The sequence below is a fragment of the Bombus pyrosoma genome, linkage group LG5 (genome assembly GCF_014825855.1).
Source record: "Bombus pyrosoma isolate SC7728 linkage group LG5, ASM1482585v1, whole genome shotgun sequence".
NCBI lineage: Eukaryota > Metazoa > Arthropoda > Insecta > Hymenoptera > Apidae > Bombus > Bombus pyrosoma.
Window position 1 is genome coordinate 520,987 of NC_057774.1, and position 27,832 is coordinate 548,818.

At 35.1% G+C, this 27,832-nt stretch overlaps 5 protein-coding genes across 17 annotated transcripts in view; 3 read left to right on the plus strand and 2 right to left on the minus strand.

The window, feature by feature from the left end:
* Window positions 1-90: 90 nt before the first annotated feature.
* On the minus strand, window positions 91-1,594 carry LOC122567452 (dynein axonemal light chain 4-like). Of its 2 annotated transcripts, XM_043725971.1 has the most exons (3): window positions 1,513-1,594; window positions 1,362-1,423; window positions 91-976 (listed from the first exon to the last, which is right to left on the minus strand). In XM_043725971.1, exons 2-3 carry the CDS (start codon window positions 1,419-1,421, stop codon window positions 728-730), a joined length of 309 nt encoding a protein of 102 aa, XP_043581906.1. In that variant the 5' UTR covers window positions 1,422-1,423; window positions 1,513-1,594; the 3' UTR covers window positions 91-727. The 2 variants fall into 2 exon arrangements, with proteins under 2 accessions (XP_043581906.1, XP_043581905.1); XM_043725970.1 differs by lacking the exon at window positions 1,513-1,594 and having other exon boundaries at window positions 1,362-1,505.
* LOC122567439 (probable cytosolic Fe-S cluster assembly factor AGAP009023) lies at window positions 1,522-4,076 on the plus strand. 5 transcript variants are annotated; one of them, XM_043725944.1, is made up of 8 exons: window positions 1,522-1,586; window positions 2,021-2,092; window positions 2,150-2,245; window positions 2,331-2,489; window positions 2,587-2,857; window positions 2,947-3,195; window positions 3,240-3,635; window positions 3,707-4,076. In XM_043725944.1, the coding sequence occupies exons 2-8, from the start codon at window positions 2,027-2,029 to the stop codon at window positions 3,946-3,948; spliced, it is 1,479 nt and encodes a 492-aa protein (XP_043581879.1). In that variant the 5' UTR covers window positions 1,522-1,586; window positions 2,021-2,026; the 3' UTR covers window positions 3,949-4,076. The 5 variants fall into 5 exon arrangements, with proteins under 5 accessions (XP_043581879.1, XP_043581877.1, XP_043581876.1 ...); XM_043725942.1 differs by having other exon boundaries at window positions 1,558-1,640; XM_043725941.1 differs by having other exon boundaries at window positions 1,580-1,721.
* Window positions 4,077-4,213: 137 nt separating this feature from the next.
* Window positions 4,214-6,484, minus strand: LOC122567447 (josephin-2). 2 transcript variants are annotated; one of them, XM_043725961.1, is made up of 5 exons: window positions 6,343-6,484; window positions 6,000-6,214; window positions 5,677-5,857; window positions 5,331-5,581; window positions 4,214-5,218 (listed from the first exon to the last, which is right to left on the minus strand). In XM_043725961.1, exons 1-5 carry the CDS (start codon window positions 6,394-6,396, stop codon window positions 5,212-5,214), a joined length of 708 nt encoding a protein of 235 aa, XP_043581896.1. In that variant the 5' UTR covers window positions 6,397-6,484; the 3' UTR covers window positions 4,214-5,211. The 2 variants fall into 2 exon arrangements, with proteins under 2 accessions (XP_043581896.1, XP_043581897.1); XM_043725962.1 differs by lacking the exon at window positions 4,214-5,218 and having other exon boundaries at window positions 5,250-5,581.
* A 346-nt stretch (window positions 6,485-6,830) lies between these two features.
* Window positions 6,831-8,707, plus strand: LOC122567442 (WD repeat domain-containing protein 83). Of its 2 annotated transcripts, XM_043725952.1 has the most exons (5): window positions 6,831-6,958; window positions 7,320-7,424; window positions 7,529-7,767; window positions 7,839-8,127; window positions 8,207-8,707. In XM_043725952.1, exons 2-5 carry the CDS (start codon window positions 7,352-7,354, stop codon window positions 8,572-8,574), a joined length of 969 nt encoding a protein of 322 aa, XP_043581887.1. In that variant the 5' UTR covers window positions 6,831-6,958; window positions 7,320-7,351; the 3' UTR covers window positions 8,575-8,707. The 2 variants fall into 2 exon arrangements, with proteins under 2 accessions (XP_043581887.1, XP_043581888.1); XM_043725953.1 differs by lacking the exon at window positions 6,831-6,958 and having other exon boundaries at window positions 7,182-7,424; window positions 7,529-7,772; window positions 7,901-8,127.
* Window positions 8,708-9,176: 469 nt separating this feature from the next.
* LOC122567432 (low-density lipoprotein receptor-like) overlaps window positions 9,177-27,832 on the plus strand; it is a 65,418-nt gene continuing 46,762 nt past the window's right edge. For 2 of the 6 annotated variants that reach the window (XM_043725923.1, XM_043725924.1), the window contains exons 1-2: window positions 9,177-9,847; window positions 13,241-13,360. In XM_043725923.1, coding sequence (XP_043581858.1) covers window positions 9,754-9,847; window positions 13,241-13,360 — 214 coding nt within the window. In that variant the 5' untranslated portion in view covers window positions 9,177-9,753. The remainder of the gene's footprint in view (window positions 9,848-13,240; window positions 13,361-27,832) is intronic. The other 4 variants (XM_043725925.1, XM_043725930.1, XM_043725926.1 and 1 more) reach the window with 2 other exon arrangements.

Here is a 27,832-nt window from a genome sequence, read left to right on the forward strand (position 1 = left end):
GATATTGCATATATTAATAACAATTGACCCAGAATTTAAATATTATATTATACACAATAACATATATTACATATATTTTACATAACAACTCCACAAAAGACTTTTATACAAATAAATAATATCACAAACAAATACAATAAATTATATGGATATTAACGCGCTGTATTTGTATATATGCAATTCGCACGCACATACATAGTAATAATAACGATAATGATATAATTCAGCATAATATTATGCATAATATTTTACATTTTGTATGATAATATCACGACGAAAAAATTTCGATATTAATTTATTAATATATTTTTCATCGAATTGAATAATACCGAAGAATATTAAGATCTACATCATATCATAGAACGTCATAAAATTTTCCGAAATAATTAATATTCCAATAATTGTATCATTTTACGTGTATAGTCCTTCATTTGTATAAAAATTATAAATCGCTTCTTATTAGTCATTTATTTTATGTACTGTAATGAGGGAAATTTATAAATTGTAATCAAATCTATTTTTTATGTATATCTGGATGTGTTTCAACATTAATATGCAAATGTGCCTATTCACGATCAATAATAATTATTGAAAAACATTTGATTTGTGCAATATGATAAAACATCTTGTTTAAAACAAGAATCGTTTTGCGTAGAAATAGTCTTTTTAAAAAATCATAATTACGCTATTTGTACATTTGTTTGTATATTAATTTTTGTAAATATCACTATGCTGATTTCCATATGCATATCGCTAAATTTCCGGCACAGTACATGTATAATAGATGTTTAAGTTGATAAGTTATTTCAAATCCGTAGCCTTCGCCGACGACTGTATGCCAAGACGCACCGAATTTTTTATCCATTGCCTCTTTGATCATCCGAGAAACGCTTTCATAATTATCCGCATATTTTTCTGCCGCGGTGACGCACAATTCCATTGCTTCTTGTTTCATTTCATCCGACATATCGCATTTCTGAAACGAACGTCACAAATATAATAATGTCAATATAAAATAAATAATACAATAATCTTGAAAAAAGAATTTTCATAAATTACTTAATTTCTATATAATATGAATAGAATTTTCTAATTTAAATATATATCGTCCTATTAAATGAATTGCTTAAATTCATTTCATAATAACATCATATGATGTTGAAATGATTATAATAATAACAAATAATAACATTGAAATGATCGTTTAATAGAAAATTTAATAAAATTAAACTGTGTGCATAAGGATATTATTTCTCGTATAATGACTTTTCTTATTGATTAAACGCTATTGATAAAAGAAACCAGATTTATTTCTTTTTAATACAATTTACGATGCAATATATAAATAATATTTTACTTACTCTACAAAGAGGATACGTATGTAATATCTTAACAACATCATCTTTCTTGACTTCAGTCATTTCTGAATAAAAATTTCATAGAAATCGTATCAAGTGGAATCCTTCTTTAAACGACACTGAGGATATTGCCATCTTACAGGCGCGTACTTACCCCTGAACTAGACATACAAGCATGAGCACAAGTCTCATGATACCACTTCGACGTGGTGGGAAAAATATGATGGTGTAAGTACATACACCCCAGTATATGTACAATCGGAGGAAAAAATAAGCGGGCAGGTAGTGGAAATACGTACAATATCAATACAAGTTTCGTTGCGTGCAGTTTACTTAAATGCCGCATAACAAATTCACAGAAATGTACATATTAATTTCACTTATTTATTGAATGATCTATGTATTACAAGGATATATAGCATGGCTCAGCTAAATATCTACCTTATTTATTGTTGTATGAAAAAAACTTTTCAACGCAAAGTTATAGTATTTCATGAGCCACATGTAATTAAGAAACCAGGGACAATATTTAGATAAAGCTAATCTTGATTAATTTTCTTACATTCGAAACATTTATTTATATCAAATAGTCATATTAAATAGTTTGAATACTTTCTTATCTAGTAATTAAAAATGAGGTTATGTTCAAATATTCTTTTCAGATAAACATGACATCGCGATTTAGTGGAGCATTACAAATTACAAATCTAGATGACTTTATTACACCCTCACAGGTAGTTTTACTACTTTTTAATTTTATAGCAATAAATTGTATGGATCTTTCTTTGCAGGAATGTATCAAACCTATAGAAATTCAAAAGTCAAAAAGCAAAACTGGTGCAAAAATAAAAATTGAGGAAGACGGGACACCTTTTGCATTAAATGAAGTAAATTATTAATTGTATATATTTATTATAGTATTGAATTAAAGTTATAAACTATTTTACAGTATATTTATTGTATGCCCATTAGGCTGGACAATCAGAAAAATTACAGAAAGTTGAAATCACACTTGCTGATTGTTTAGCTTGTAGTGGTTGTATTACATCTGCAGAAAGTGTATTAGTTACGCAGCAAAGTCAAGAAGAATTAATGCGAGTGTTTAAAGAGAAGGTTTCTCAGCGTCGTCAGGTAATGATTGACATTAAGACAGCATTTATTTTTATATTAAATGTCAAGAACTAATAAGATATAACAAATTTATCTGTTTTATATATATGTTTTATAGAGCAAAGATGATGCATGTTCAACATTTATTGTTGTCAGCCTTTCAGTACAAGCAGTATTATCCATAGCAAAACATTATAGTCTTAAGCCAGAACAAGCGTTAAATAAACTTGCTGGATACTTTTATCAGCTAGGAGCAGACATAGTTTTAGATATGACTGTGGCTGATGACTTTGCCCTTTTAGAGTCTGCTAAAGAATTTATAAAACGTTACAAAGCAGCTAAAGGGGGTGCAAAAAGTCAATTACCCATGTTGTCTTCTTCTTGTCCTGGTAATTAATATATCATAATTTTGTGCAGCAATATTTTTTGCATATAATGTAATAAAGATTAAACAATGTTTAAATATTTTTAAATACAGGTTGGGTTTGTTATGCTGAAAAGACACATGGCAATTTTATACTTCCATATATAAGTGTTACAAAATCCCCTCAACAAATTATGGGATCATTAGTCAAATATCATTTAGCTGAAACTATGGACCTTTTACCAGAACAAGTTTATCATGTTACTGTTATGCCTTGTTATGATAAAAAATTGGAAGCATCTAGAGAAGATTTTTATAACTATGAAAGGAAATTTAGAGACGTAGATTGTGTCATAACTCCAAGTAAGCATTTGAAATTTGAAACACGCGTATTGCTTTTGTTTAAGTTTTGTTTCTTTCCCTAGTTGAAATAGAACAAATGCTTAGCGAGTATAATGTGCCAATAAATGAAATATGTGAAAGAGAAATTGAAAAAAAGTTTGAATCGCAAATGGAAAATTTTAAAACCAATTTACTTGGCCATAGCGGTTCAGGATCTGGAGGTTATGCAGAATTTGTTCTTCATTATGCTGCAAAACATCTGTTCGATGAAACAGATATAACAGTTGAATTTAAAAATCTGAGAAATCCTGATTTCCAAGAAGCAGTCTTTCAGAAAGATGGCCACACAGTATTAACATTTGCAATTGCTAATGGATTTCGAAATATACAAAATCTTGTACAAAAATTGAAACGTGGAAAGTGTTCATATGATTATGTCGAAGTTATGGCGTGTCCCTGTGGTAAGTTTTATTTGAAGAATGTTACAATATTAATAATACCTTTTCAGTGTAAATTTTAATTTAATTGATAGGATGTCTTAATGGGGGAGCGCAGATTAGACCCTCAAGTAATATTCAACCACGTGAACTGGCGTTACAGTTAGAATCTATATATAGAGAACTTCCTCGGAGTAATCCTGAGCAAAATACAGTAGTGCAAAATTTATATAGAAATTGGTTAGGAGGAGAGTGTACAGATAGAGCTCTGTCATATTTCCACACACAGTATCGCGAAATAAAGAAATCAGATACAGCTCTTGCCATAAAATGGTAATTACACAAAACCTTTGTCGTTAACTTAGGTATTTTCTGTATAATGTATATCACTCAATGTATTATTTAAAACATATTATATTTACATTGTCAATTATGGTTAATTAAACATTTACTATATTACCGTTATTCGTGTATTATTGCGTTAATGTTAAATATTGGTGAATATTGATTTAAGAATGCAACAAATAAATTTTGCAAATATTTAAATCCATATTTTTGGTAACAAACACTGAAATTTAGTATAAATATAAATTTAGCATTGCACGTTAGATGAACATCTTATCTTAGACAGGCTATCTAATTACTTATGTAATTAGATGTAGATACAGTTATTAGATAATAATAAAAGATGCATTTTCTTATTTAAACAACAAATTTATTAAATATAGATATTCAGAAAAATGGAACATATAGTATAGTGAATAAGAGGTGTATCTCATTACAAAATAATAATCATACAACTGAGTTTTTAAATATGTTGTTGAAATGTACAGCAAATATAAACGGGTACATAGATTGTATACCGATTAATATTTATCATATTTGTATTGCGATGTTCATGTTGAAAGTATAAAAGATTGTCTTTTATAGTTATTCACATTGTTTAATTAAATAATCTAGTGTGACTAGTAACAAATAGTAACAAAGAACGAAACTTTTTAGAAAAAGATACTACAGTATAACACTTGTCTAACAGTGCAGCAATATTATAATTCTATATTCTGTAGTTTATTTATCTATAGAGCAATAAATTAACTTCGCTTCAATCATCAAATATTAATTAAACAAAGCAATGTACATACTTTGATAAAACAATCTATTAATTTAATATAGTACTTAAGGATGCGCTTTAAATAATACTGATGAGACAATATTAAAAGAATGCAAGTGTTGCAAATAAATAACGAATTAATACATGAAATTTTGATTTCACAACTGCAAATTAGTGTAGATAAAATATTTGTAAAATAAATAACAATATATATACATATATTAATTTATCATAATAACGATTTATAAAAAATCTATACAAATATTAATAATTGGCAACATATTATGCATTCATAATTGTGCCATTATTTATCTTTTATCATGCTAAAATTTTCTTTGTTTTTATAAAAATATGACGAATTTAAGAACATAATCACATATCTCAATCAAATGGTGTTGACTTAAATAGAATGAAATAGTTACATCCTTTTCTTTCATGCAAGAAAATTTGTATGTAACATTTATAATTTGTAAACTTTTACTTCTCTTTTCAATTCCTTGAACATAGAACTTTGTTTATTAATGGACTATTGTCGTTTTAACCTTTAATTTATTTTGGCCTGAAGCATTGATTACATAGATTAAGTAAATTAAAAAGGCTTTAATTACCTAGAATTTTTGTTATCCAATGATTTTTCATTTTCATTCATTTCTGCAGACACTTCTTTCTTCAAATTCATTTCCATATAGCCGTCTTCAATGTACGTGATACTATCATGATCTGTATTAATCCCTTCTTTATTTGCATATGTATTTATTAGCCATCCTTGATTATTATCTATCTCCCTTGATACGACAAGAAATAATTCCTTTTCCTTACTATCTATCTGGTCCTTTAGATATATAAGTAAGTCATTTTCCTAATAGGACATTATTGAAAAGAAAAAGTCAATATAATTATTAATACATTGATGCATGGTATTTATTAATATTAAAGAATAAAAAGTTAACTGACTTTCCCAATAAGCTGAGGAGAATCAAGTTTCGAGTCAAGATTATAAAAGGCACCATGAATTTTCTTCAGGGCAATCCAATGTCGTCTTTTCAAGGGGAGTAATACGAATCCTAATTTATATTCTGTTGGTACATTTAATATAAAACCTTCAATATTATCTAAACACAGACATTTTGGATCTCTGAGAAAAAAATCCCACAAATGTATACGTTTATGTGTGTGTGAGTGCATATATATATACATATATATATATATACATATATATATATATTTAGTTTTATGTGTACAATTAAGTATTAGTATATTTATTGAACTAAACAAACCTGCGTTTATCAAACCAAACTGCTTCACGTCCTCTACGTTGTAATGCCGCCATAATAACATTAATGTCATAATTACCAAGTCCTAACAGTGATTTATGGGGATTTATCCATACATCTGGACTTAAGCTATAACAAATTTGGTCTAATTCCTGTTTACTAAATCCTCTTTCTTGAAATAAATTATTTAATGCATGTAATGCGCAAAGCTCTTTCACCTGTAAGAATAATAATCATATATGTAGACATATGGTATATGCAAGAATAATGCTTACACGTATATACATGATATATTTCTACATGTTGCTTGATTATGAACTAGAAACATAAAACACTTGATAATTACTTGTCTCTCATGGTATATGGATCCGGTCATATCAGCTGCTATGTTTGCAACCATTTTATTTACATAATTTTTGTTATATATTATGTTAACAATTTTACCAATTAATTATATGCATCGTTTATTAATATATTTATCACATATAAAGTTTAATAATGTACACGTAGTTCACGTTATATCGTGACAACTATGATAACCTATTAACGTAATACCTTATAACGTAGTGAGTAGAATCTGCTACTTATTCAAATCTAATAAGAGATTATATTAAGTACTAAACAACTGTTGTCAAAACATACATACTATGACAAGGAACAAATACTGTCACCTTCAAATACGATTACAGAATGGATTAAAGTTTATTTTTGGTAAACATCAATAAATATATTATTTATTTATGTTCATTCGCAACTGATTCATCACATATCTTGGTGAAACGTTTACAATTACATGTTCTCCCTTTTTATTGGTAAACGAGAATATTCAACGGTAATCAGTAATACACGACAGGTATAAAAAGTGATTTGAACCTACACGTAACGCATACTATCCTTGTTTAAACTAGTTTTCTGTAGCGGCGATTGGATATTTTTCGACTACTAATACTTCACTAGCATCGGTTAGTATCTGCAAAATTTATTTATTCTTTAAAGCTTGTATTTTAAATAATCGATTTCTCATATTATCACGTGAATGTTTATCAATTACAATGTTACTGAAAGAGCGCCTAACGCATACACACACATATATAATTGACATCATATACTATATTACGCTATAAGTATGGACAACCTGTAAAGCCCACTACATTCTATACTAAGTCAAATCAGCGTTACGTCATGTTTAGTTTTATACATATACATGAAGTTTGTTTTAAAATGGCAAAAATACTGAAACGTTGTAACATAAACGTTGAACAATTAAGTAGAAAATATAATAAATAAAATTTAAAATATTTCAATTAACTTGTTTTTTCGCAGAAAATAAGTGATATACTTTAATCAAATTTAAAATGGAAATTGATTATAAACTTGTCAAAGAAATAGATTGTAAACAAGGAGCCGTCAGAGCTGTACGATTTAGTGGTACGTAGGTTATATGTTTTTTTTAAAGTAACTTTTATTTAATGACGTTGATTGTTTTTTTTTATTGTTAAATAATATTGATTTATATCTAATATTTTTTTCAGTTGATGGTGCTTATTGTTTAACTTGTGGATCTGATAGAAAGTTAAAATTATGGAATCCGTATAGAGGTGTTACGTTAAAGACGTATGGAGGACACGGGGACGAAGTAATGGATAGTAGTGCATCTTGCGATAGTAGTCAAATAGTGTCTTGCGGATTGGATAAATCAGTTATTCTTTGGGATGTAGCAACTGGAACTCCGGTTCGGCGTTTAAGGGGCCATGCAGGACCTGTTAATACTGTAAGGTATATTATCAAAAAATTACTGGTACCCTTGTATATACGTTTTGATATAATATTTTCTATATATAGATATATTTTTCTGTAATGCTAGAATCAGCGAAGAATCTATTTTACTTCCTTTCTAATATCAGATTCAACGAAGAATCTACTATGGTTATTTCTGGATCCAGAGATAACTCAGTTATGTTGTGGGATATCAGATCCAAAACATTAGAACCTGCGCAATGTTTAAACGAAGCTAAGGATTCTGTGTCTAGCATTAGAGTATCAGATCATGAAGTTCTAACAGCTTCGTTTGATGGGAAAATACGTAGATATGATATTCGTGTAGGTGAATTGTATACAGACTATATGGGAGGTTGGTAGTATATAATATGATGAATAAAATAAAATAAGATAAAAATGCGATCAAGTTGTCATTAAATGTATTATTACAGATGCAGTAACATGCGCTAGCTTCACAAGAGATGGTCAATGCATAGTTGTTAGTTGTGCCGATGGTGTGGTTAGATTAATGGATAAAGATTCAGGAGAGTTGCTCGGAGAATTCGCTGGCCACGTGGCAAATAATTTGTGTTTAGAATCAAGCGTCGACACTCAGGACACTCGCATTATTTCTGGATCCGCAGATGGGAAACTATGGATATGGGATTTAGTTTCTCAAAAAGTAGTTGCGAGACTTTCAGGATTTAAACCGACGAAACATCCCATAGTATCATTAAGCGTTCACCCGCAAACAAACTGTTTCTTAGCTACTAATGGTCCAAGTATATTAATGTGGAATATCACATCGATGCAAGAGTGATACTTTTATAAATTAACTGTGTAATTATGATTTTTGTATATACCTTTTCAAGCGCCAGTCAAAAATGAAAATAATTATAGTAAAGGACCATTCGTTCCAGCATTAAATAAAAAAATAAAATGTTGAAGAAAAATTGTGTTTATACCATCCATGATATTGGTTTCATAATTACCAGAGCTTAATTATTCGTATTTTTTATATATGAGACTGATAAAATGAATGTGAATTTCCGACTATTGGATATTTGTTCTTAGAATATCTTTGCAATTGTGCCGCACAGATATCTTTCACCTGCTTATTAAACAGATAGAAAATGGGTTAGGTTAAGCTGGGTCACGATATACAGTTAAAGAAACAGGCTACGAGTACGCACATACCGTAACTTTAACAGTAGCGTGGTAGAGAGAGAGAAAGATAGATAGATAGATAGATAGATAGAGAGAGAGAGAGGAGAGTGAGAGAGTGCCGGGGGGGGGGGGGAGGGTGAGAAGAAGACGATCAGAGGAGACGAACGAGAGGGAGTACTTGCGCGCGCAGGTGGCGCGATACCGGTGCGTCAGAATCAGTGGTCGTCAGTCGTCGCCGTCTCGCCCGGGAGAGGGAAAGAAAAAGAAAGAAAGAGGGAACAATTTTGTAGCTTAAAGTGAAATAGAATATCTGCGCAAGAGGAAGAAAGTATAACGGGCTGGTGTAGGAAACGCAAAAGATAGAGCGAAAAGAGGGAGCAAGAGATATACAACGAGGGACACGGAGGTGCTTGCACACGGGGCGGGCCTGCCAGTCTCAACCACTTCGTGGAGTGCACTTTTTATTCTGTACTCGAGCACGCAGCCACTCTGAATTGTTAGCTGTTTGCATATACATGATTGAAGATCTGTGACTTGCCTGATGCATGGTAGAGGCTGTTGGACCGCGTGGTCTTACCAGATTTTATTGATAATCAGTCAGTACATCGTGTGTGAGGATTGTTGTTGTTGTTGTTGTTGATCGATCCTTCCGGCTTGCCGGCTGTCAAAGTCATCGGTTTCGAAAGACAAGAAAAAGGAATCGTGACACAAAACAACAGCGAACCGTAGAGATCATATTCGAATTATCTCGGTGTCAGTGTTGGTAGTGTTTGAGAGAGTGGTGGTGGAAAAGACGAAGGAGAAACCGGGTGTGCAACGAAAGAGGGTTGTTATGGGGCGAAGCTGTCGTCTGCTTGTACTTTCGCCGCTGTATTTGCTGACTATATTCGGCTTTCTCGCAGCGGCTGATGCTTTCTCCACTGACAGTAAGTTTCATTTCTCGATCTCTGTCAATCGAACAGTGGGGAATAAGTTAAAATATCAATAGAAACGTTCTCCCATTGAAATTGTATGTAAGTTGCACGATATTGTTGATTGACAAAATACGTATAGTATGTGCCATGCGCTAATGTCGCTTACATAATCGACGTCTTTCGCATACATTTTCAATGAAAACTTATAAATTAGCGGACGTAGGACGCGAGAAAGGAGGACAGTCGCCGATATGAAAAATATATCTGACGTGTAACTCGGTATCTACGATCTTTGTGAAAGGGATGCTGGTGGTGTGACCAGTAGTGAGTTGGTCTGAAAATGGGGGAAGACCGCGATAGATGGAAGCACGTGAAGATTTTATCCCACATTACCACGCTATGTTTCTCATTTAGCATTTAGGGCAAATTGTTTACTTTTCTTCTTTTTTCTGTTTATAGGTGGCACAAAGAGTTTCTTAGTATTAATTATTTCTTAGTAGTAATTAAATCTAATAAATAGTAGAGCGTTCGTTTTTTTTAGAATAACATTCTTTTCATTTCTGTTCATCATGTTTTTCAGAACTGTGGGAAACTGATCTTTATACTTTTTAAACGATTCTTGGAGGATTTGTCAAATATATAGCTGACATTTCTCAAAAAATTGATAAAGAGAAAGATTGACTTTTATCTGAATTAATTTTCTATATTTTCAATATTTTTGTGCAGGATATAACAACTAACACTTACAATAACATTAAAGAATAGAATGCAGTGAATTCCCTTCATAAATTAAGTATCAAATTTCAAAATAATTGGTATGATGGGTTTATGCGTATGATGACAATTAAAATAACGGCTATTCACGAAATAAGAGTAAAACGAGGGCTGGGGAAACAGTTGACCGTCGATTTGTACATATATCGTATTTTCACCTTATTTCTTTCTCTTTTTCTTTTGTATTATAGCGTTATTCAATAATTCAATAATTTCTTTAAAGGAATAATTGATCGGTATAAAATAAGCAAAAAAGATTGACAGTAAAATTATTATCGATACTGGGAAATGTGCACGAACGAGAATACAAAGGAAACGAGACGAATTCATGCCTCGATATAACAAACGAATATTGTTATTAAATTTTAATAATGCGTACAGAGAAACGAGATTAAATTATTGCAAGCATTTTCGTCGTAAAGGCATTATACAAATTCGAGCTATTTTTGTTTTTTATTCATTATTTTCTCTTTGAATATCATCAGTTTTAAAGCAAGTAATAAAACGTGTTCTCTATCTGACAAACGAAAAACGTATTTTATCTTTTTATTGTCAACGTCACCGTAGAGTTGAATTTTTGTTTTAATCGGGAAACGATTACTTTTACGCGCTTACCATCATAGAGATTGTCACTTTAAGTGGTCGCATTTGTTTCGGTTTTGGTTGAAAAACGTTATTTACATATATATATATATATATATACATATATATTTTATATGATATTTTTCACAAAAGTATGTAATTTTAATAAAACTGTGAAATATATATACATTAGAGATATTTAGATCGCGCTTTTGAACATGTACCGAAATACAGGTGGACACGTGGTACGTGAAACGCGCATTAACGAATTAAAGATCAATGGTTAATTGTGCTTGCTTGTCATGCTTAATTGCATATACACATTAATAATGATATAAAATAGTATCTGATGTTCTATTCTCTAATTATCGGTAAGTTTTGTTCGATCGTCTTCTATTTTCATATTCATCTTTCATTCGTGATCGCTTTCACTCTGTTTATACATGTGATATAATATCTCTGAGAGACGATGCTGAATCATTGAAGTAGCATCGTTACAGCTCGTACAAAGGTATCAAAGCCCTTTTACCAAATAATTTGCCAATTAATAATATCAGTAAATTTACAAGAATTAGAAATTATAGATTATACAATAGACTTGTCTTTGTATGGTTTTATAATTCTTGGTCAAATACGATAATCGTGTAACTCGTAATTTGTAACATTTCATACCCTTTATTATCAGACTTGTTACTGTTGCTGTTATGCAAAAGCATTTATTAATATCGGTGACTTGTGATATATGACCCGTAAAATTCCAATAATAATAACAACATTAACTCGATTCTATGAAACGGGCGAGAAATTTATTAGATTTGTTTCGCTTAAATTTATCGTAAGTAATTTGGGAGAGGTTTAAGAGAATTTAGGGGGAAGATATTATTTACATTGCTATTATTTATTTTGCAAATATTCGTAAGTTAGTATCGTTCAGGTACCGAAAATTACATGCAACTACCGATAATAGTTTTGGAATAATAACAAAGGAACACGATAATGCGAACAATAATCGGCGAGAGCAATAACGCCGATACTCTAATTTATCGTCATTACGTATTAAATGTTTTATCGCTAGATCGCGTTTGATATTTTATTAATTAGCCCAAGTGTCAACCTTTAATCATCGTGTATTTAAGCTTAATAACATTTTAATAATAATCCAGTACAACACGATATCGTTACTTTTGTCACAATCGAACGGAAATAATACGAATTTTCCATCAAGTGTTCCAATCGGTTATACGGTTGTAAAGCAAAATTGAAAACGAGTTCACGAGTTATCGGACAAAGTTTAGCGTAATATTTCGATGAATCGATTAGCCGAAAATCGAAAGTAATTCTCGCGCAATTTGCCAAGCAAAGCACAATGAATTCCTCCCTTATGATCTTTTTACCTTTTACAAGATCAATTTATCGATTGTATTTGAAGATTACGGCGAAAGTACGCGACAAGATTTTCCTGATTTTACAGAAGAGCAGTTTTTTTAATTCAATATCATTCGATAATTCAGTGAATGTTGCGTTATTGAAATCGTGTTTCAATTTGGTTTTGAATTACTTAATAACTTTCGAGTTATCGTTAAATGTTGTTCAAATATTGCTTCTCATCGTATCTTTCGGTCGTTTATAAAACTTTTTCAACCTATAATAAGCTATTTTAAGGATCTACTTCGTACTTTCAACTATGCGATGTTAAATAAAATCAAAAGTTTAGCCAGAAAGTGACATGAAAATGAAAAAGTCAATAAAACTTTACTTATCAGGCTTCGTCTCCTGTAATCTTCATTTATGAAAGAGACAATGTACGTAAATCGATGCATACGAAAAGAAAGCAGTATGTGATGCATAACGTGGTATACTGATCGCGCGTACATGAAATCGTAAGAAAAGTAGCGTCGATAATGTACAGTGTATAACGCGAACGTCACGGGTTTCTAATCTCTTTCTTTTTTTACTCGCATGCTTTTTTCCCCGATTTGCATGTTCCACGAAACATTGGTTTTTTCAACGCAGTGGCATTTCATTTTTTCCATCTTTATTTTGCTTCAGGCAAGCCTTGTCCTTTAAGGCAATTTCAATGTACGAATGGTAGATGTATACCAAGCCCGTGGGTCTGCGACTCAATGGACGACTGCGGTGACAATTCCGATGAAACCAGCAAATGCGAAGGTGAGCGATGTGACGGATATTCAAGTATATCAGGCGTAGGAAAGAGGGTAGACAATGCAAAAGGTTTAGCAAGAAAAGAAAAAGGAATAAAATACGACTCGCTCGTACGTCCTACTCTTTCATATTTTATTCGGTATAAAGGTGGTGTCTGATAAAGAACGATTGGTTTTATCGATACCTGATTGTAATCGTCCATGTCTGATTCTCCGATTAGTAGAGTTACATGAATTTGAAATCAGTCGAAACCACGTTACCAATATGAAGTGTTTGCAGCAATAAGGAGTCAGCTCCGACGTTTAAATCGTATTTATCGAAAGAGAAAGGAAGATGTAGGTTTCATATTGAAAAGTGCGAAAGCATATCACCGTATTAATCTATTAATCACGAGTATTAGTTGGCTCGTGAATTTATAGCAGGTTTGAAATGTATGCAGTGATGCATCTTCTCTCGAATTAGTAAAGAGTAAAGCAAGCTGTCTTTCGTTATTGTAGCAACCGCTTCGTACGTCAATCTGATATTTATTTGCTCGATTCGATGTATTTCTCCAAATAATGCCTACACTTGTCTTGTTGCGTCTTCTTCTTGCAATTGAACGCAACACGAGTACACGCGTATGCGTTTGTTAAAGCAACTATCTCGTTGGGAAACAAGACGTTGTTTACTTTGTTGTAGTTAATACGTCGTAGCAGATCGTACAATAATACATATATGTACGCGTTTGGGGCTAGGTAACGCGAAACTATGTTTAAAGCAACGTTAAACGTAGCGCTTTTTGGCCGTGAACTACGAGATCGTGGTCAGGGATTGATCACTTGGATTGTTTTACGCAACTTGTTGGTAGCACTAACGCGATTTCGCAATTCTATCGTGCTTTCGATAGTTTGGAAAAACGTGGCTTAAATCAACTTGGAGCAACGAAAAATCGATGATTATATAAAAAGGAACGTAGCCAGATGGAATGTCTGAAATGTTTGAAATTATCGAATTTCAGTTACATTGAAGTTACATTGAAATTTAAATTGAATTTTGATTTATACATTTCTGGATTTATTTATGTAACCTGCATTGGCTAATATCGCGATTATCGTATTACTACCGTAACACGTAGTGGCAATCCGATGCGTGGCAAATAACAGATTTCCAATTTCATGCTGCGCTTTATGGCTGGAATTGTTAGAGAAATTTTATCTCAAAGAAGATCAAACTGTTTTGCCGTAGACGCCGTAGACGCCGTAGACTCGATGTAACGTTAATTTCTCCACGATAAAATCCTTGTTTAAACATTTTTATGTCAATGTTCAGGTTGGTGTATAGAACATTGAAAAGGTACGCGGCTAATTAAACAAAGAAGTATATCGATAAAAGTAAAAGACAGCTTTCATTTCATTCATTCTAAATTCATTCATCTTAAAAATTCATTTTATCTTAGCTCTCTCGTTCCAAGATCGAATCGAATTACAGCAATTAAAAGTACGCTTAATTTGTCGTTACAGTGGCAATTTACGGGCTATTTCTATTGGTTTGGTGGCACAGTGACGTGAATATTTTATCGTGTTAAGATAAACGCTTGCAAATATGCAAAAGCACGTATCGCTGTTTACGATAAATTTAGATTGTCGTCTTTCTCGATCTCTCTCTTTTTCGACGATCGTTTAAGTGAAAGATATATAGACACATCTGTTCCAGCCCAGAAATATGCGCAGTATTTTCTTTAATCAAATTGCTTTAATCTATTTTTTAGCACGAATGACAAGTTGTCATTTAAATAAGTAGCAGAATGACGAGAGTTGTATCTTCCAGTTGAGATATCGTTTCTCAAACGTTTATGAATCCGAGCTGATGACAGTTTGATTTAACAAAGCAAACCGATCGCGCATCGTCGATTACTTTTAGTAGCGTGCATAAAGGCAAGTGAAAATTTCGTTTTTAACGAGCTAGGAAAACCACAGATGGATTTAACAGAGCCGTTAAAAACGAAATATAAGTATTAAAACGTATAATCGAATAAGATAGTTAATTAAACGAAAGGATAATATCGTATTGTAGTAAGTTGAATTATTTTTCAGAAAATCGACTACTTTCTCGATTAGTTTGTCGTGAACGCGATATTTTCATTGACAAAGAACGCGACACAGACAGAGACGAATAAAATTATTGGTACATAGCTGTTTCCCTTCTATTGTAACTACTCGATCCTCTGTACAAGTTGTTTTTGTAAAATATAGAAAACGGAAAAGGGATTTGAAAGAGATGCGATATCGATTTTATTGTTTATTATAAAATAGTTACATACGTATAAAATCTTTATTCCGAATAACTGTATCGTAAGGAATCGAAATCTTTGATTCTATCTGTTTCGATTACATATCGGTTTTAAAGGCAATGTTTTCTGTTTGCTCTACATCGGTCGCGAAACGGTTCTAGAATCGATTCTTGTATCGATTTTACGATATAAACAAAATCTTACGTTCCGATAACAACACGTTCTGTACATTTTATTATTTCTTTCTGTCACATATTGTAGTAGCCGAACACACCGTATTTATAGGAGATTTTAGAATGCAAAGTTGCGCGTAAACGCGCATATGGTACAGCGTTTTTCATGATATTTACAATACTTGGCAGCGTAAACCGATTTTTCATCGAGATTCTACGTTTTCAATTATACTGTCAAAAGTATGAATTTGCATAAAAATTCGCGATCCGATTAAGTCCTAATAATATTGTATTTAACTCTTCTCGTTATATCGAAATTTGTATAAATCTATCGGTCATATCCTTTTTCGATTATTTCGTATTGAAACGATCCTCGTTAGCCAGCGAGTGACATAAAAGTCAGGAAATCAACAAAAACGTATTTATCATATTTTTCTCTCTCTATGTTCTCCGCGAATAACGCAAAAAAAAAGAAAAAGAAAAAGAAAAAAATCGCTTGGCATTTCGAATAACCACCGTTATTTGCAAAATGTTTCATCGAGACCAATGCAGATTTATTTATTAATTTGCGCGAATTTCACCATTCGTCGGTTGTATACCCAGCGACGGTATAATTGTCGAGTTTATGGTTCAGGAAATCGTACGAGTATTACGCGGCGATAATACGGCAACTGACGTTGATTTTATGCAACTTGACGGACGAATTACGGGAACAGTTACGATCTAAAAGAAAAGAAAGGAAAAGAGATATCGATCGGCACGATAATCGCGATAATTTTATGAATACGTGATTACGGTTTTGCGTGGAATTCCATAAGAATATAAGCGATAGAAAAAGTCGACGTCCTTGTCGGCCCTATGCTTTTCTTCGTACCGATACATGGGAATCGGCAAGACGTAGGTTCTCGGTGATCTTGCATCAGACAGGTTAAGCGTTTCTAATGTACTTTTTTTTCTAGTCTCGCCGGGAGGCTACCGAGTCTCCATGGAGGCATCGCTCTGGCGTTTTAGATCGGCCATCGTAAACACTCCGTAGGAACGCGTCGCGGAGATTTCTCTCGAATGACCATGTTAGAAACGAAGTCGGTTAGAAACGAATCGTAAGAATGAGCGGCCGCGAGTGCGGAAAAACTTGAAATATTATTTCGCTTCCACGTTCTAATTAAATTATAGGCCGAGAAACACGATAAATTACATCCCTTTATCTTTTGCAAGAAGCTAGTTGTAAGATTTAGTAGGTTGTCGATCGATTCTATGTTACAGAAATTATCTATATTTATTGTAGGTTCGCAGCTAAACACGTCGTCTCGTCGTCTCCTTAAAAATGTTACTTTTCCTATTATACGATATTGTCACGTCGGAGACACAAGAGATCACGAAACCGATAGATCGCCGGTGATCTCCTCGCGTCGTAGTTCGAACGTTCCACGAATAAGGTGAAAAAATTGAACTTCGTATATGATAATGGAATTTTTATTATATAAATGCAACAGAGTGACGGTTCAAAGTGTTACAACAGAATAAGGTTTCGAGCGTTAATTTAGCAGGGTTTTTATATCGAGGTTTTAGTCCCTTTGGATGTATATCAGAGGCGGCTATTCCGTTACTGTCTGGTTATTATTTCGATAGCTGTGGCATGCAGGATGTTTCGTCTACCTGATTACTGTTTCTGAGCGGGTGGCCTTCTTGAGCGTGTGACAATATCGAAGGTATTCAAATATTCCTCGTCTCCTTAATGGATGATTACGTATTCGGTTTTTGTGAAATTTCCTCGACTCGTGAATTATTTATAAAGGACTTGGGCCTCTGTATCGTCGTCTCTATTCTCGCGTTAAAATTCTTCCGTTTAATCATAAAATTACATTAATAAATCGGAATCAATCGATCAAGAAATTAAGACAAGCTGTCGCGTTTTTCTCCTGTAACGTTTGATTGGTTGCGCGTTGCGAATTAAATTAAAAAGATTTAAACGTAAGAGGAGAAGGTTTATTACGTAGCAATAGCAAATATCTTTATTCGTTTAAACAGTAGCTAATCCTACTTATTTGTAAGTAACGTATTAGTAATTGTTCTAGTATATATATTTTATATTTTATGAACAGTATTTTCCCATTTGAATATTTCAGTAGCCGTTTTTATATTATTTTATATATCGCTTATGTTTGAGATATTTTATTTTAACGAATACACGCGTTGAAATATTCGATCGAAACATTAAGTTCGATACTGCGCCGATATTGGAAATAGAATTTTTATCTCCATGATATTATATTCTACATAATAGTTTTTATTTCCGAGTAACGTGAAATTTTTATTCGTTAACGTTATATATTTCAATTTACGTTGCATTACTGTATATATTGTAACTGTATAAGGTAACTACTGTATATGGAACAACTGTACGTACTTGCTTGTACAAGCAAATTCAAAGTTGAAAGAAATAATACTGGAAAATGAAATCACGAATTTCCTCCGAACGTAATTAAGTTAGTATGTCATTTTACTTATACTGGTATTCTACGAAATAATACGATATTACGAATTTGGTGAACGTGCATAGATTTATCAGGGGTTGAATTCGTCGAACATTAAGATGTCGGGGGAAGATTCGCCCACGGCGAATCGAGAAATTCTGGTAGAAGACTATGCGAAAAAAGAACAGCTTAGAGTAGGGCGCCGTTGGAAGGAACCGGACGACAGCTATAGAAGCGAACGCTTGTGCCCCGTTCTGCTTCTCGGAATACGTTGATCATTTACACGCAAACCTGCTTCCCGTATTTTCGTGGATTTCTCGGTCAAATTATTTCTCAAAAATCCAGCAAAACGATCTCTTTATTTCCCGTAATGTAATTCCTCTTTCTATTCTATACGTTTCTGTCGAGTTTCTCTTGACCAATTTCTCTCTTGCATTTTTATTATTCTCTTTCTACTCGGGATATCGTTTCCTTCTCTACTTCGATGATCGTACAATATAAATCGGATGTACAGTCGGATGCGAGAATAATTTCAGCATGTTTCGCAACTTTGCCGCCACGGTATCTTTAAAAAACCGAAAAAGCTGTTATAAATTAAGTCGTTTCTTTATTCGGGATTTTGTTCAAAGATTACGTAATTATCGAAACAATCGGGTAAAATGGAACAGCGTTGTTTATTATACTTTTTATTTGACGCAAGAAGAAGCTGATAGTGCTAAGAGTTCTAAAAATTAACTTTGCCAATTAATTGCACTTAATAATTGTACGACGAAGAAAGTACAAAGTATCGCCAAGTATTAGCTCGAGAAAGCCATAGAAAATGTTTCATTTCGTAATATCGCGAGACTTATTTACTTACTTTATCCAAGCCGTTGTTGCCAAACTTATATTCTCCTCATCATCGAAGACTTTTTCTTATCTGACAATAATGTGTAATTGCCTCTTTATTTTCTTATTACATGCAATATAATATCGGTATTTTTACGATACTTTCTTTTGTCAGTGAAAAAAAAAAAAAAAAAAAAACTGCGGGACAAAGGTTCGACATGGTTCCGTCGTATCGATTATCGGAGTAATTTTCAAGATGAAATGCTCGCGGATGATCGTTTTGTTCGTAATCTTTGATTTACCGGGCCAAGCGAACCACGACGCAGTGTTTGACTCGAAATTAGCCAATCTCACTCTATAAGCTGGCCGACCGACTGCGTCGTATTGTAGAATGTTCGTTTTGTATCAGTCTCCGTTGCTTTGTTCTTTCGTTGAGGATCCTTTCTACCTTACGTTTCTCCTTTCTTTCGTTTAACAGCGTCTCGACTGACAGCGCAAGACCTACCTCGCTTGCGTCATCCTCCGTACGATACCACTCTAGTTTGTTTGTAAATTAGGTAGAAACATACAACATTTGTAGCTCTTTGCTTTTCACAAATCTGTTTTTTCTTTTTGTATAATAAAAGAGACAAAGATTTTTGTCTCCTTGGTTCGAATATCATCCGATCGTTAAGCACCGTACGACGAGTGCTTTCATCGTTAAGTAACGTTCAAGTGTCGTAACTACCTACATATCTTGCAACGTTTTTCAATGTTTCTTATATTTCAATTTCTTCTCTCTGATTAATTCGATCGCAACCCTTTAATTATTTAAACAACTTCCAACACTTTCTCTGTTAACTTTTAATTCGAACTAAAGCGAGTAGGATCCCCTGCTCATTTTTAAGAGCTATCTTTCTACCGTAAAATGTTGAGAAATGGCTGCTTTTAAATACAACTAAACGTTACGTAAAGTATCACGAAAACATGCAGATTCGGTCGATCGTTCTTCCAAGGACGTCGCGAGATATCGAAAAACAATTACTCGCCAGAAATGTTACTGTAGTACCGACTACGCGAGTAAGATTGATCGCAAACATTCAGATTCGTTCGATCGTTCCTCTCGGAATATCGCAAGATATCGGAAAATAATTATTCACCGCAATAAGTACTACTTTAAAATCGAAGTAAATAAGATCAAGTACGAACGTCTGGATTCGGTAAATTATTCCTTCCAATGAGATCGAAAAATATGGAAAAGAAGTTATTCCCTAGAAATTACTTTAGAGTCGGCAAAATAAAATTAATCGAGAAGATCCAGATTCGCTCGATTGTATATTTCGAGCGTGTTAGAAAATATCGTGAAAAAGAACTCGTAACGAGCGTCGCGTTAAAATTGAGAATCGAGTATATTAACCAAGTTAATTTCAATATCGACGAACTATTAAAATAAAAGAAATCGATTCATGTTTTTGCGAATGCGACGAAACGAATGTAAGCCAAATAGCGACTAAAATATTTGTTTTTATCCCGTCATGTATTTTTGCGTATTATTGTTATTACGATATTTTCTCTATTTGCTAGTAATTATACGCTTTCTAAATTATAAATAATTACAAAGAAGAAAATATGATAAAACGATCTGATCTTCAGTGTATCGACTCGAATTTCAACTTACACGTTCGCTCGAATATTATTCGATGGAAAGATGGAAAGATATTTAAGAGGATCTCCGGCTACCAGGTTTAGAGTAGCGATTCGTCTCGGCGTTCTTTCCCCGTGCCAAACTTGGTTGGCTCGCCTCTCCCCTTCTGTCTGCGACTTTTTTCTTCTTTCTTAGCCATCTTGGTCGTCGTCGTCGTCTTCTTCGTCGTGGTTGTCGTCTTGGTTCTTTCCTTATGCCCCCCTCCCCGTCGCCTCTTTGCCACGCCTAGGGCTATCGTAATTTGTAGCGCAAGGTCTGTACCAGGTTGCAACAGAGTTCTCCATTCTGCGGAGAACCGATTCGGCTGTCCGCACAGAGACGTACGTGTACGCGTGTGTATACTATACATACGCACATGTACGAAACAACTCTCGGTACCATATAATTATGGTGAAAGCCAGTCGTGGTCGGTGATCGGCGCGCGGTGGTATGGCGCGTAGGGGCAGCTTCGGTCGAGTCAAGTGGTCGACACATTGGCGGCCGCATCGATTGCTGCCGCTTCTGCTTCTCTCGAGGGTGTTCTCCTTCCTTCGTCAGCTACTTTTCGCCGGTGTATCTTCTACGCTTGTTCGGCGCGCTTCTCGACCGAGAGAGCGGCCTTCGATTGATCCCAATCGAAGTTTCAAATCGTTAACAAAGCTTGATTGATCCGCGTTCGACGACAGATGAAACACGGGCCAGCCATTCGTTGCACTTTCCCACGACGGGCATACCCGTTGTACGAATATCTCGTGATCGACGCGTTATTGGACGCAAATGGATCGTTTTATGCGCCGACGTTACGGTTCGAGTAAAAAGTCGCCGGATTCTACTACGAACCCGTTGCCTTGATACGAATCATTCGGAAGCCGCTATATCGTCGATGGTCAACCAACTATATCGTTACGGATCATCTCTTATGCTATTTCGTGTATGGACACGATCAAAGAAATGGAAGTTGAACCAGTTGATTCGTTTTGGATAAATTATTCGGAGCGTTGGAAATTAGGACGACTATTCCACCGTAGATATATCGTACTATATTTTCGCACCGTCAAACTTTGAATAAATGCATGAAAATGCACAGTCTTGTTTACTACGAGATCCTAAACAACCTCGCGACAAAGACAAGAATTTGAAAAGTTTGTTTCCTAAGGTCGTGCTCGTTATTTAGAACTTATTTCGGTGACGAAATTTAAAACTTGCTTTAGTTATGAAAAGACGTAAACGGTGACCTAAAATATTTCGCTACACCAGCTGCATTTCTATGCCCAAATGCAAATACAGTATCTAATATTTTACTGTAACGTGCTGCTTACACCGCGTTGTAAAACCTTTTGGCATCTTTCGTGTGCGCGCAACCAGGCCATGGGAAATAAGACGTTAATATTGCAGCAACAGTGCGATATTAAGGGTATCTTTTGTACAGCAGATAGTAGACGTGTCGTAGCGGACATCTTTACCCTTATACTACGACGATATATCAACGTGAAACAAAAAATGTTGCTTGAGAATACAGTAAGAACAGTAATACAGAGAATACAGTAATATTGTAATATACATAACGATACAACAAATCATATCGAGGAGCAGCGTTAACAATCGCAGCTAAATATTCTACCTCGTCATCTTGTTTCGTGCATCTTGCAACCGAACTTCAATTTACGAAACTTTGAAAATTTTATCAGAATTTTCCAACTACAATTATACTGTCTATTAGGATGTGCGCTTAGCGTCGTCTCAAAACTGACTTCTATATCTGTACCTTTGCCTTGTCGATAAAGTACGTCTCATCGTTGTACGATAGACAAGGTAGCAAGTTATTAACCTTGTCTTCGTAAAATATTATACAGAGAGACAATGATCGCGAAAACGAGAATAATCGGTTATGTCTTCGACCAAAATCAGAAAAGAAATAAAGTAGGTCAGCTTATTGATTCACGGAACGGTACGAGTTATAAGGGAAAGAAAAATGGGGGAAAAACCGGAGGAACTGCGATTCCTGTTCGTTGTGGCATTAATTTCTCGTTGATTTACACAAGTTCCACTCTCGCAGGGCTTCTCCTTCTTCCTCTCTCTCTCTCTCTCTCCCCGTCTCTCCGAGGGCTAGCTCGCGAACAGCGCTCCGAGATCTTGATAAGAGAACCGGCTCCCTATTTGATTTATTGTAAATTAGCCGTACCGAGTCTGAATTATTGCCGTGCTAAATTTCGCCACTGCTTCCAACCGATTGCTGTAAGTAGTTCGATATGGACGCGAATTATGTCAGCAGTTACCCGAATACCTTTTAATTGTCGGCTTCGAGGTATCTCCGCGGAGTCGGCGATTCTATTACGCGAAAACTCGATCCTCTTGACACGGAAAAACCTCCTACTTAGGATACTTTGGACCGGTACGTTGGTAGTGTACTTTCTTGCATCGTCTTCTCGAACGTCTTCCGTTTCTTACGAATCGAACGTTCTACCATTTATCGATAGTTTAAGAATCTCATTTTCCCTTCCATCCCGTTTAGACACTGTTCCACTCGAAATCACTTTCATTTGCTTCGCGAAACTGGTTGTTCCCAGCCTTTTACGCTCTTCCACGTTCTTTCGTTTGATCTTCCGTTTCCAAAAGCTGTCTTAAATAGTCTATATCCGTTTCAAGGTGAAGAGAAAACGTTTCGAATGAAACGGAGCTGAACGGAGCTGAGTGGTTAAATTAGCCCAGTCGGAGATCGGTCGAGGATCTATTATCTACGATTTTCATCGTTGTTCGATTCGAAATTCTAACGCGTAATTCCATTGCCGCGTAATATCGCGCAGTGGTGCGAGTTCGCGTGGACGACGCGTAATCGAGAGAATCGAGCTAATATTGTATTTATATCAGGGTATTTATAGCGAGCAGAAGAGCAATTCTCTGCATGGAACGTACGTTGGAGATTTGATCGCAGGTGGGAAAAATTTGTGTCGCGCGAGGTTGTTAAGAGGCGATGTCGATTTCTATTTAAATTGTCAAGCCAATTCTTTAAACACGTATTTTTATAAACGTCGCTTCGTCTGCCGGATGTTACGCGTGCTTCACTTTCGTTCTTAGATTTAACTTTCGCGACGCTGAGACCTCGCGATGTTGGTTTTTCGAAAGCAATCGTATAGCTGTTGCAGTCGCGGGTCTGTCCCGAACAAGTAGAACAAGTAGACTGCAACGTCTACGAAACGCTGATGTAACGTGCAATCGCAAAGTGCGAGTGCTAGAGTGCGAGTGCGGAAAGCAAGCGCAACAGCTACACGATTGCTCGCGAAGAAACCAATACCTTGACTTTGAATACTTTATATGTACGCGCATCTACGTATATTTGAATATTATATAAGTTGCGCAAATATTTCTACCTTGACATTCTCCATGAATACATATACATTCGCGGCCTATAGATTATGTTTAATTACGTCCAGAGAAATATGAAACCGCATAAACGCACGATGTAACGGCGTTCTACTTATTCCCTTAATTTCGCCGAGACGCGTTGTTATTGCGTCGCGTTCTCTGTATTACGTTAATACCGTCCGCCTGATAAAGCTACACGTGATATTTTCGCCCGCACTTCTACAGGGAGATACACGCGAATCGCCCGCGGCTACAGCGTTAAATATCGTTTCTTTCGTTTGATTCGTAAAAACTCGGCTGCAAAATGTTTCTGTGCTATTTCGCGGTGTAAAGTCGAGCGGCAAGTTTAAACGACACCGACGCGTGTAACTGCTGGCACACGGTTCTTCTCGTATCTTTAGATCGGCGATATCTACGCGAGGTGGTGCGGCTGCTAAATTTCGAGAGGCATCGTGCACCGACGAAAGGACGGGATATTACCATCGTGCCGGCCGTTTTATACGAAGCCTTTTACAAGTACTATATGAACGCTATGAAAAAGTACTTGGAGATCCTGACGAATTGGCCTTTCGTTCAGGGAACGGCGTTAAAAAGGAGAGTCTCTTTCGTTCTAAAGTCACCTTTGCGTCTCGTTGAGTAGATACGGATGATCTAAATTTGTCAGTGAAATTACAAACGTTTCATGGTTCGAAGTAACTTAAAAACTTTTTATGTACACGTTGTACGAAACATTCGGAAATTTCACTATTACGATGTTACTTTTATTAACGACTATCACGATTACGGTGGTAAAATTTGAAAGGGATCTGGCAATTTAAGTACGCAGCAGTCGCCAGATATTTATTGGAAGCGTACTTATCTCACAGATCGACAAAGTATTTGAACGGCCAATTAATCACGATATTTAGCGAAATAATCTTTAACACCGATTGTACGTTTAAGACTGCTATTCACGCTGTACGATAATTTTTCTGCACGTTTAACTGCACTTTTGCCATAAACGTCTTCCAACTCTTATATACGTTTCTACTTACGACTTTGAAACTTTTATTCACGACTATCGTAATTACTTGGATAAAATTTGAAACGGATCTGTATGCATATAAAACGGATCTGGACGCTTAGGAAAGTTGCGAGATATTTGTCGGAAGCGTACGCTTCCCAAAGACCATCAAAGTATTCGAACGGTCGATCATTCGCTACATCGATAAGCCACGATCTCAGCAGATAAGCAAACGACTCGTAACTTCCATACACGTTCTTGGATTTTCCAATGTTACCGTTAGAATCGCGACAAAATTGCTCGTTACGCTGCTAATCAAAAAGTTTCTTATAACGCACGTAACGTATCGATAAAAATTTTCTGTCGTAAGTGCTTGATCGCTTTCGCGAGCCACTGTATTTGAACAGGAGAGCGCAGACACAACATTTTGCCCGCGAAAGTTGTACGTACGATTATATAAAACGCGTATATTGCTAATATCGCGATATCGAAAGTCGTTCTTCCTGCAAAAATTGCTCGCGGTTCTGGGACGAACGAAGGCATTTCCGTCGATAGGACGGGGCGTTTGTATCCGTTCTTCCCTTGCATTTTCTATACAAGGTGTCACCAGGGAGTTTCAAATTGTCTCTTCCGACGACAATAGCCGTGGTCCTGGATTTTCCATTTCGCGAAACGTCTGCATCGATCGGACACATTTTCGTTCGTTCGTTCGTTCTTCTCCTCTTCCCTCGCCTTCTTTTCTTTTCTTTTCCTCTTTTTCCCTCGTTCTCTTTCTCTTTACGAACATTCTGTGCTTTTATAATCCGCGTGAAATCTTTCTTTTCGACAATGCTTGCACGTTGTTTTTCGCTCGCGATGCGTGAAATACCGTTTGCTCTTTCCACGAAGGTATCGCGCCCGACGATTCTTCCTCGACTAAAAATCAATTTTTCGACATTCAGTGCAGCTCCATCCCCGTGTTTGGCGCGATATTAAATCCAACATTAAATCTGATACGCGTTTCGTTGGTTGTGTTTCGTTCGAACGCGAATAGATGCGCGGATGGGGAAAAAAGTTAAGCGATCGTCGGGATAAAACGCACGGTAATAAGCGATTTCCCTTTAAAAAGCGCGCGAAAAAGTTGATATTTCGACTTCTCGATCGAATAGCTTTTAAAACATCTTTATTTCTACGCAGGTTCGAACGAAGAGAAGTTGCTTTACGCGCTCTATCGTTCACAAGTATCCTCGCACTTGGTTTGGTTAATCTGCGGTAGCGAACTGTGCAAATCGATAGCAAAATTAATATTCCGTTGTCGCGATATTCAGCGGATGAAACAAATCTGTGCTCAAGTCTTGTTTCTTTAATTATAGTCGTAAAAATGTGAATTTGTTTAATTTGTAAATTTGCTATAATTACGCGAGACAATTGTAAATTTGTATAGACAGTTACAGTCTACTAATAATGTATTATAACGGAAGAATATCTTACTACTTTTTCTCGCCCTTTCTTATTCATCTTCTTTTATTTTCTTTTTCAGCTTCTTTCTTATTCAATAGATCGAGTTGACATTTGCCGCGATACTTTTACGAAAGGAAAAGATCCAGGCAAAGCGGCGGTACGCAATCGGAATTCGCAATTACACGGCCATGATTATCGTTATGTACTATTGGCAATTCGATACGAATGCTCGAAAGAAATTCGCTCAACGACTCGAGAGGTTGAGATAGACGTGGTAATAATGACTGTCGGAGCTATGTAAATTACCTCTATCCGCGTCGAAAATCGCGTATATCTCGCGTTTGCTTTCGTGCGTGCACGCCAACTCGTCGGACAGAAAGAAACATTCGTGCAGGTAACGAGAACGTCCGACGAAGAAAACGACTTTACGCCATCGTATCGATATTTTTATACGTTCTTTTCCTTTTTTCTTTCTTTTTTCCCCTTCGAACGAGGAAAAAGCCGGTTCAAAATTAATAGGGGTTTTCTCGTTGCTTAATCACATCGCGCTCAGCTTTCACCGTTTCTTTCCTCTCGGTGATTTATCTTGTTTACTTCTGCATCATGAATTTCTGCAAGTTCAACGGTAATGGATCTTTCGAATCGGGTCCTGGCCACTTACAGACACTTCGATTTAACTCTCAATTACCAATGTAACCGGAATATTTCGCACGTTCGTTTGATTTATCAATACCTACACGTATTTTATCCCATTTCGTATTTATCGAAAAATTTTTTTCCATTTTAACTTTTCACTGTACTTCCATTACTTTCTTTTTGTTCTCTTCTTCCTTTTTTTTTCTTTTTTCCTTGACAGAAACATATTGTTTTGTAATTATTTCAAAAGCGATCGTTAATTTGGCTGCGTAACGGAGACACTTGTGATTAATACGTTGTAGCTGAATAATCGTATCTGTTAGGTTTCAAAGTTGACGGAGAGTCGGTCATCCATTATGCGTGAAATTTTAAACGAAAGAAAGTAAACACAACTAATTTGTTTTCACATGTTTCTACATTTTTCCAAAGTACCAGCTAACGTATTGTATTATCCGATATATGGTACAATGTATAAAACGAAGCTGCCATCGTTTCAAGAACAACGCTGTAATAGTTCTTTTTTCCACGCTATTGATATACTAAGCTTCGAAGGTTATTTTAAGTTTATCGTCGTAAACTCTTCGAATGTCATTTATAATAAAACTTTCACGGTAAATGTCTCGATAAAT

Bases quoted from the DNA above. Each gene is read 5' to 3' on its own strand.
- LOC122567452 (XM_043725971.1), bottom strand. From the start codon at position 1,421: ATGACTGAAGTCAAGAAAGATGATGTTGTTAAGATATTACATACGTAT. The intron at 977-1,361 runs GTAAGTAAAATA...CGTTCGTTTCAG, and splicing joins ATACGTATCCTCTTTGTAGA to AAATGCGATATGTCGGATGA.
- LOC122567439 (XM_043725940.1), top strand. From the start codon at position 1,779: ATGGCTCAGCTAAATATCTACCTTATTTATTGTTGTATGAAAAAAACT. The intron at 2,490-2,586 runs GTAATGATTGAC...TATGTTTTATAG, and splicing joins AGGTTTCTCAGCGTCGTCAG to AGCAAAGATGATGCATGTTC. The intron at 3,636-3,706 runs GTAAGTTTTATT...TTTAATTGATAG, and splicing joins AGTTATGGCGTGTCCCTGTG to GATGTCTTAATGGGGGAGCG.
- LOC122567447 (XM_043725961.1), bottom strand. From the start codon at position 6,396: ATGGTTGCAAACATAGCAGCTGATATGACCGGATCCATATACCATGAG. The intron at 5,858-5,999 runs GTTTGTTTAGTT...TTTTTTTCTCAG, and splicing joins GTTTGGTTTGATAAACGCAG to AGATCCAAAATGTCTGTGTT. The intron at 5,582-5,676 runs GTCAGTTAACTT...ATGTCCTATTAG, and splicing joins CTCCTCAGCTTATTGGGAAA to GAAAATGACTTACTTATATA.
- LOC122567442 (XM_043725952.1), top strand. From the start codon at position 7,352: ATGGAAATTGATTATAAACTTGTCAAAGAAATAGATTGTAAACAAGGA. The intron at 7,425-7,528 runs GTACGTAGGTTA...TATTTTTTTCAG, and splicing joins CAGAGCTGTACGATTTAGTG to TTGATGGTGCTTATTGTTTA. The intron at 8,128-8,206 runs GTTGGTAGTATA...GTATTATTACAG, and splicing joins GTATACAGACTATATGGGAG to ATGCAGTAACATGCGCTAGC.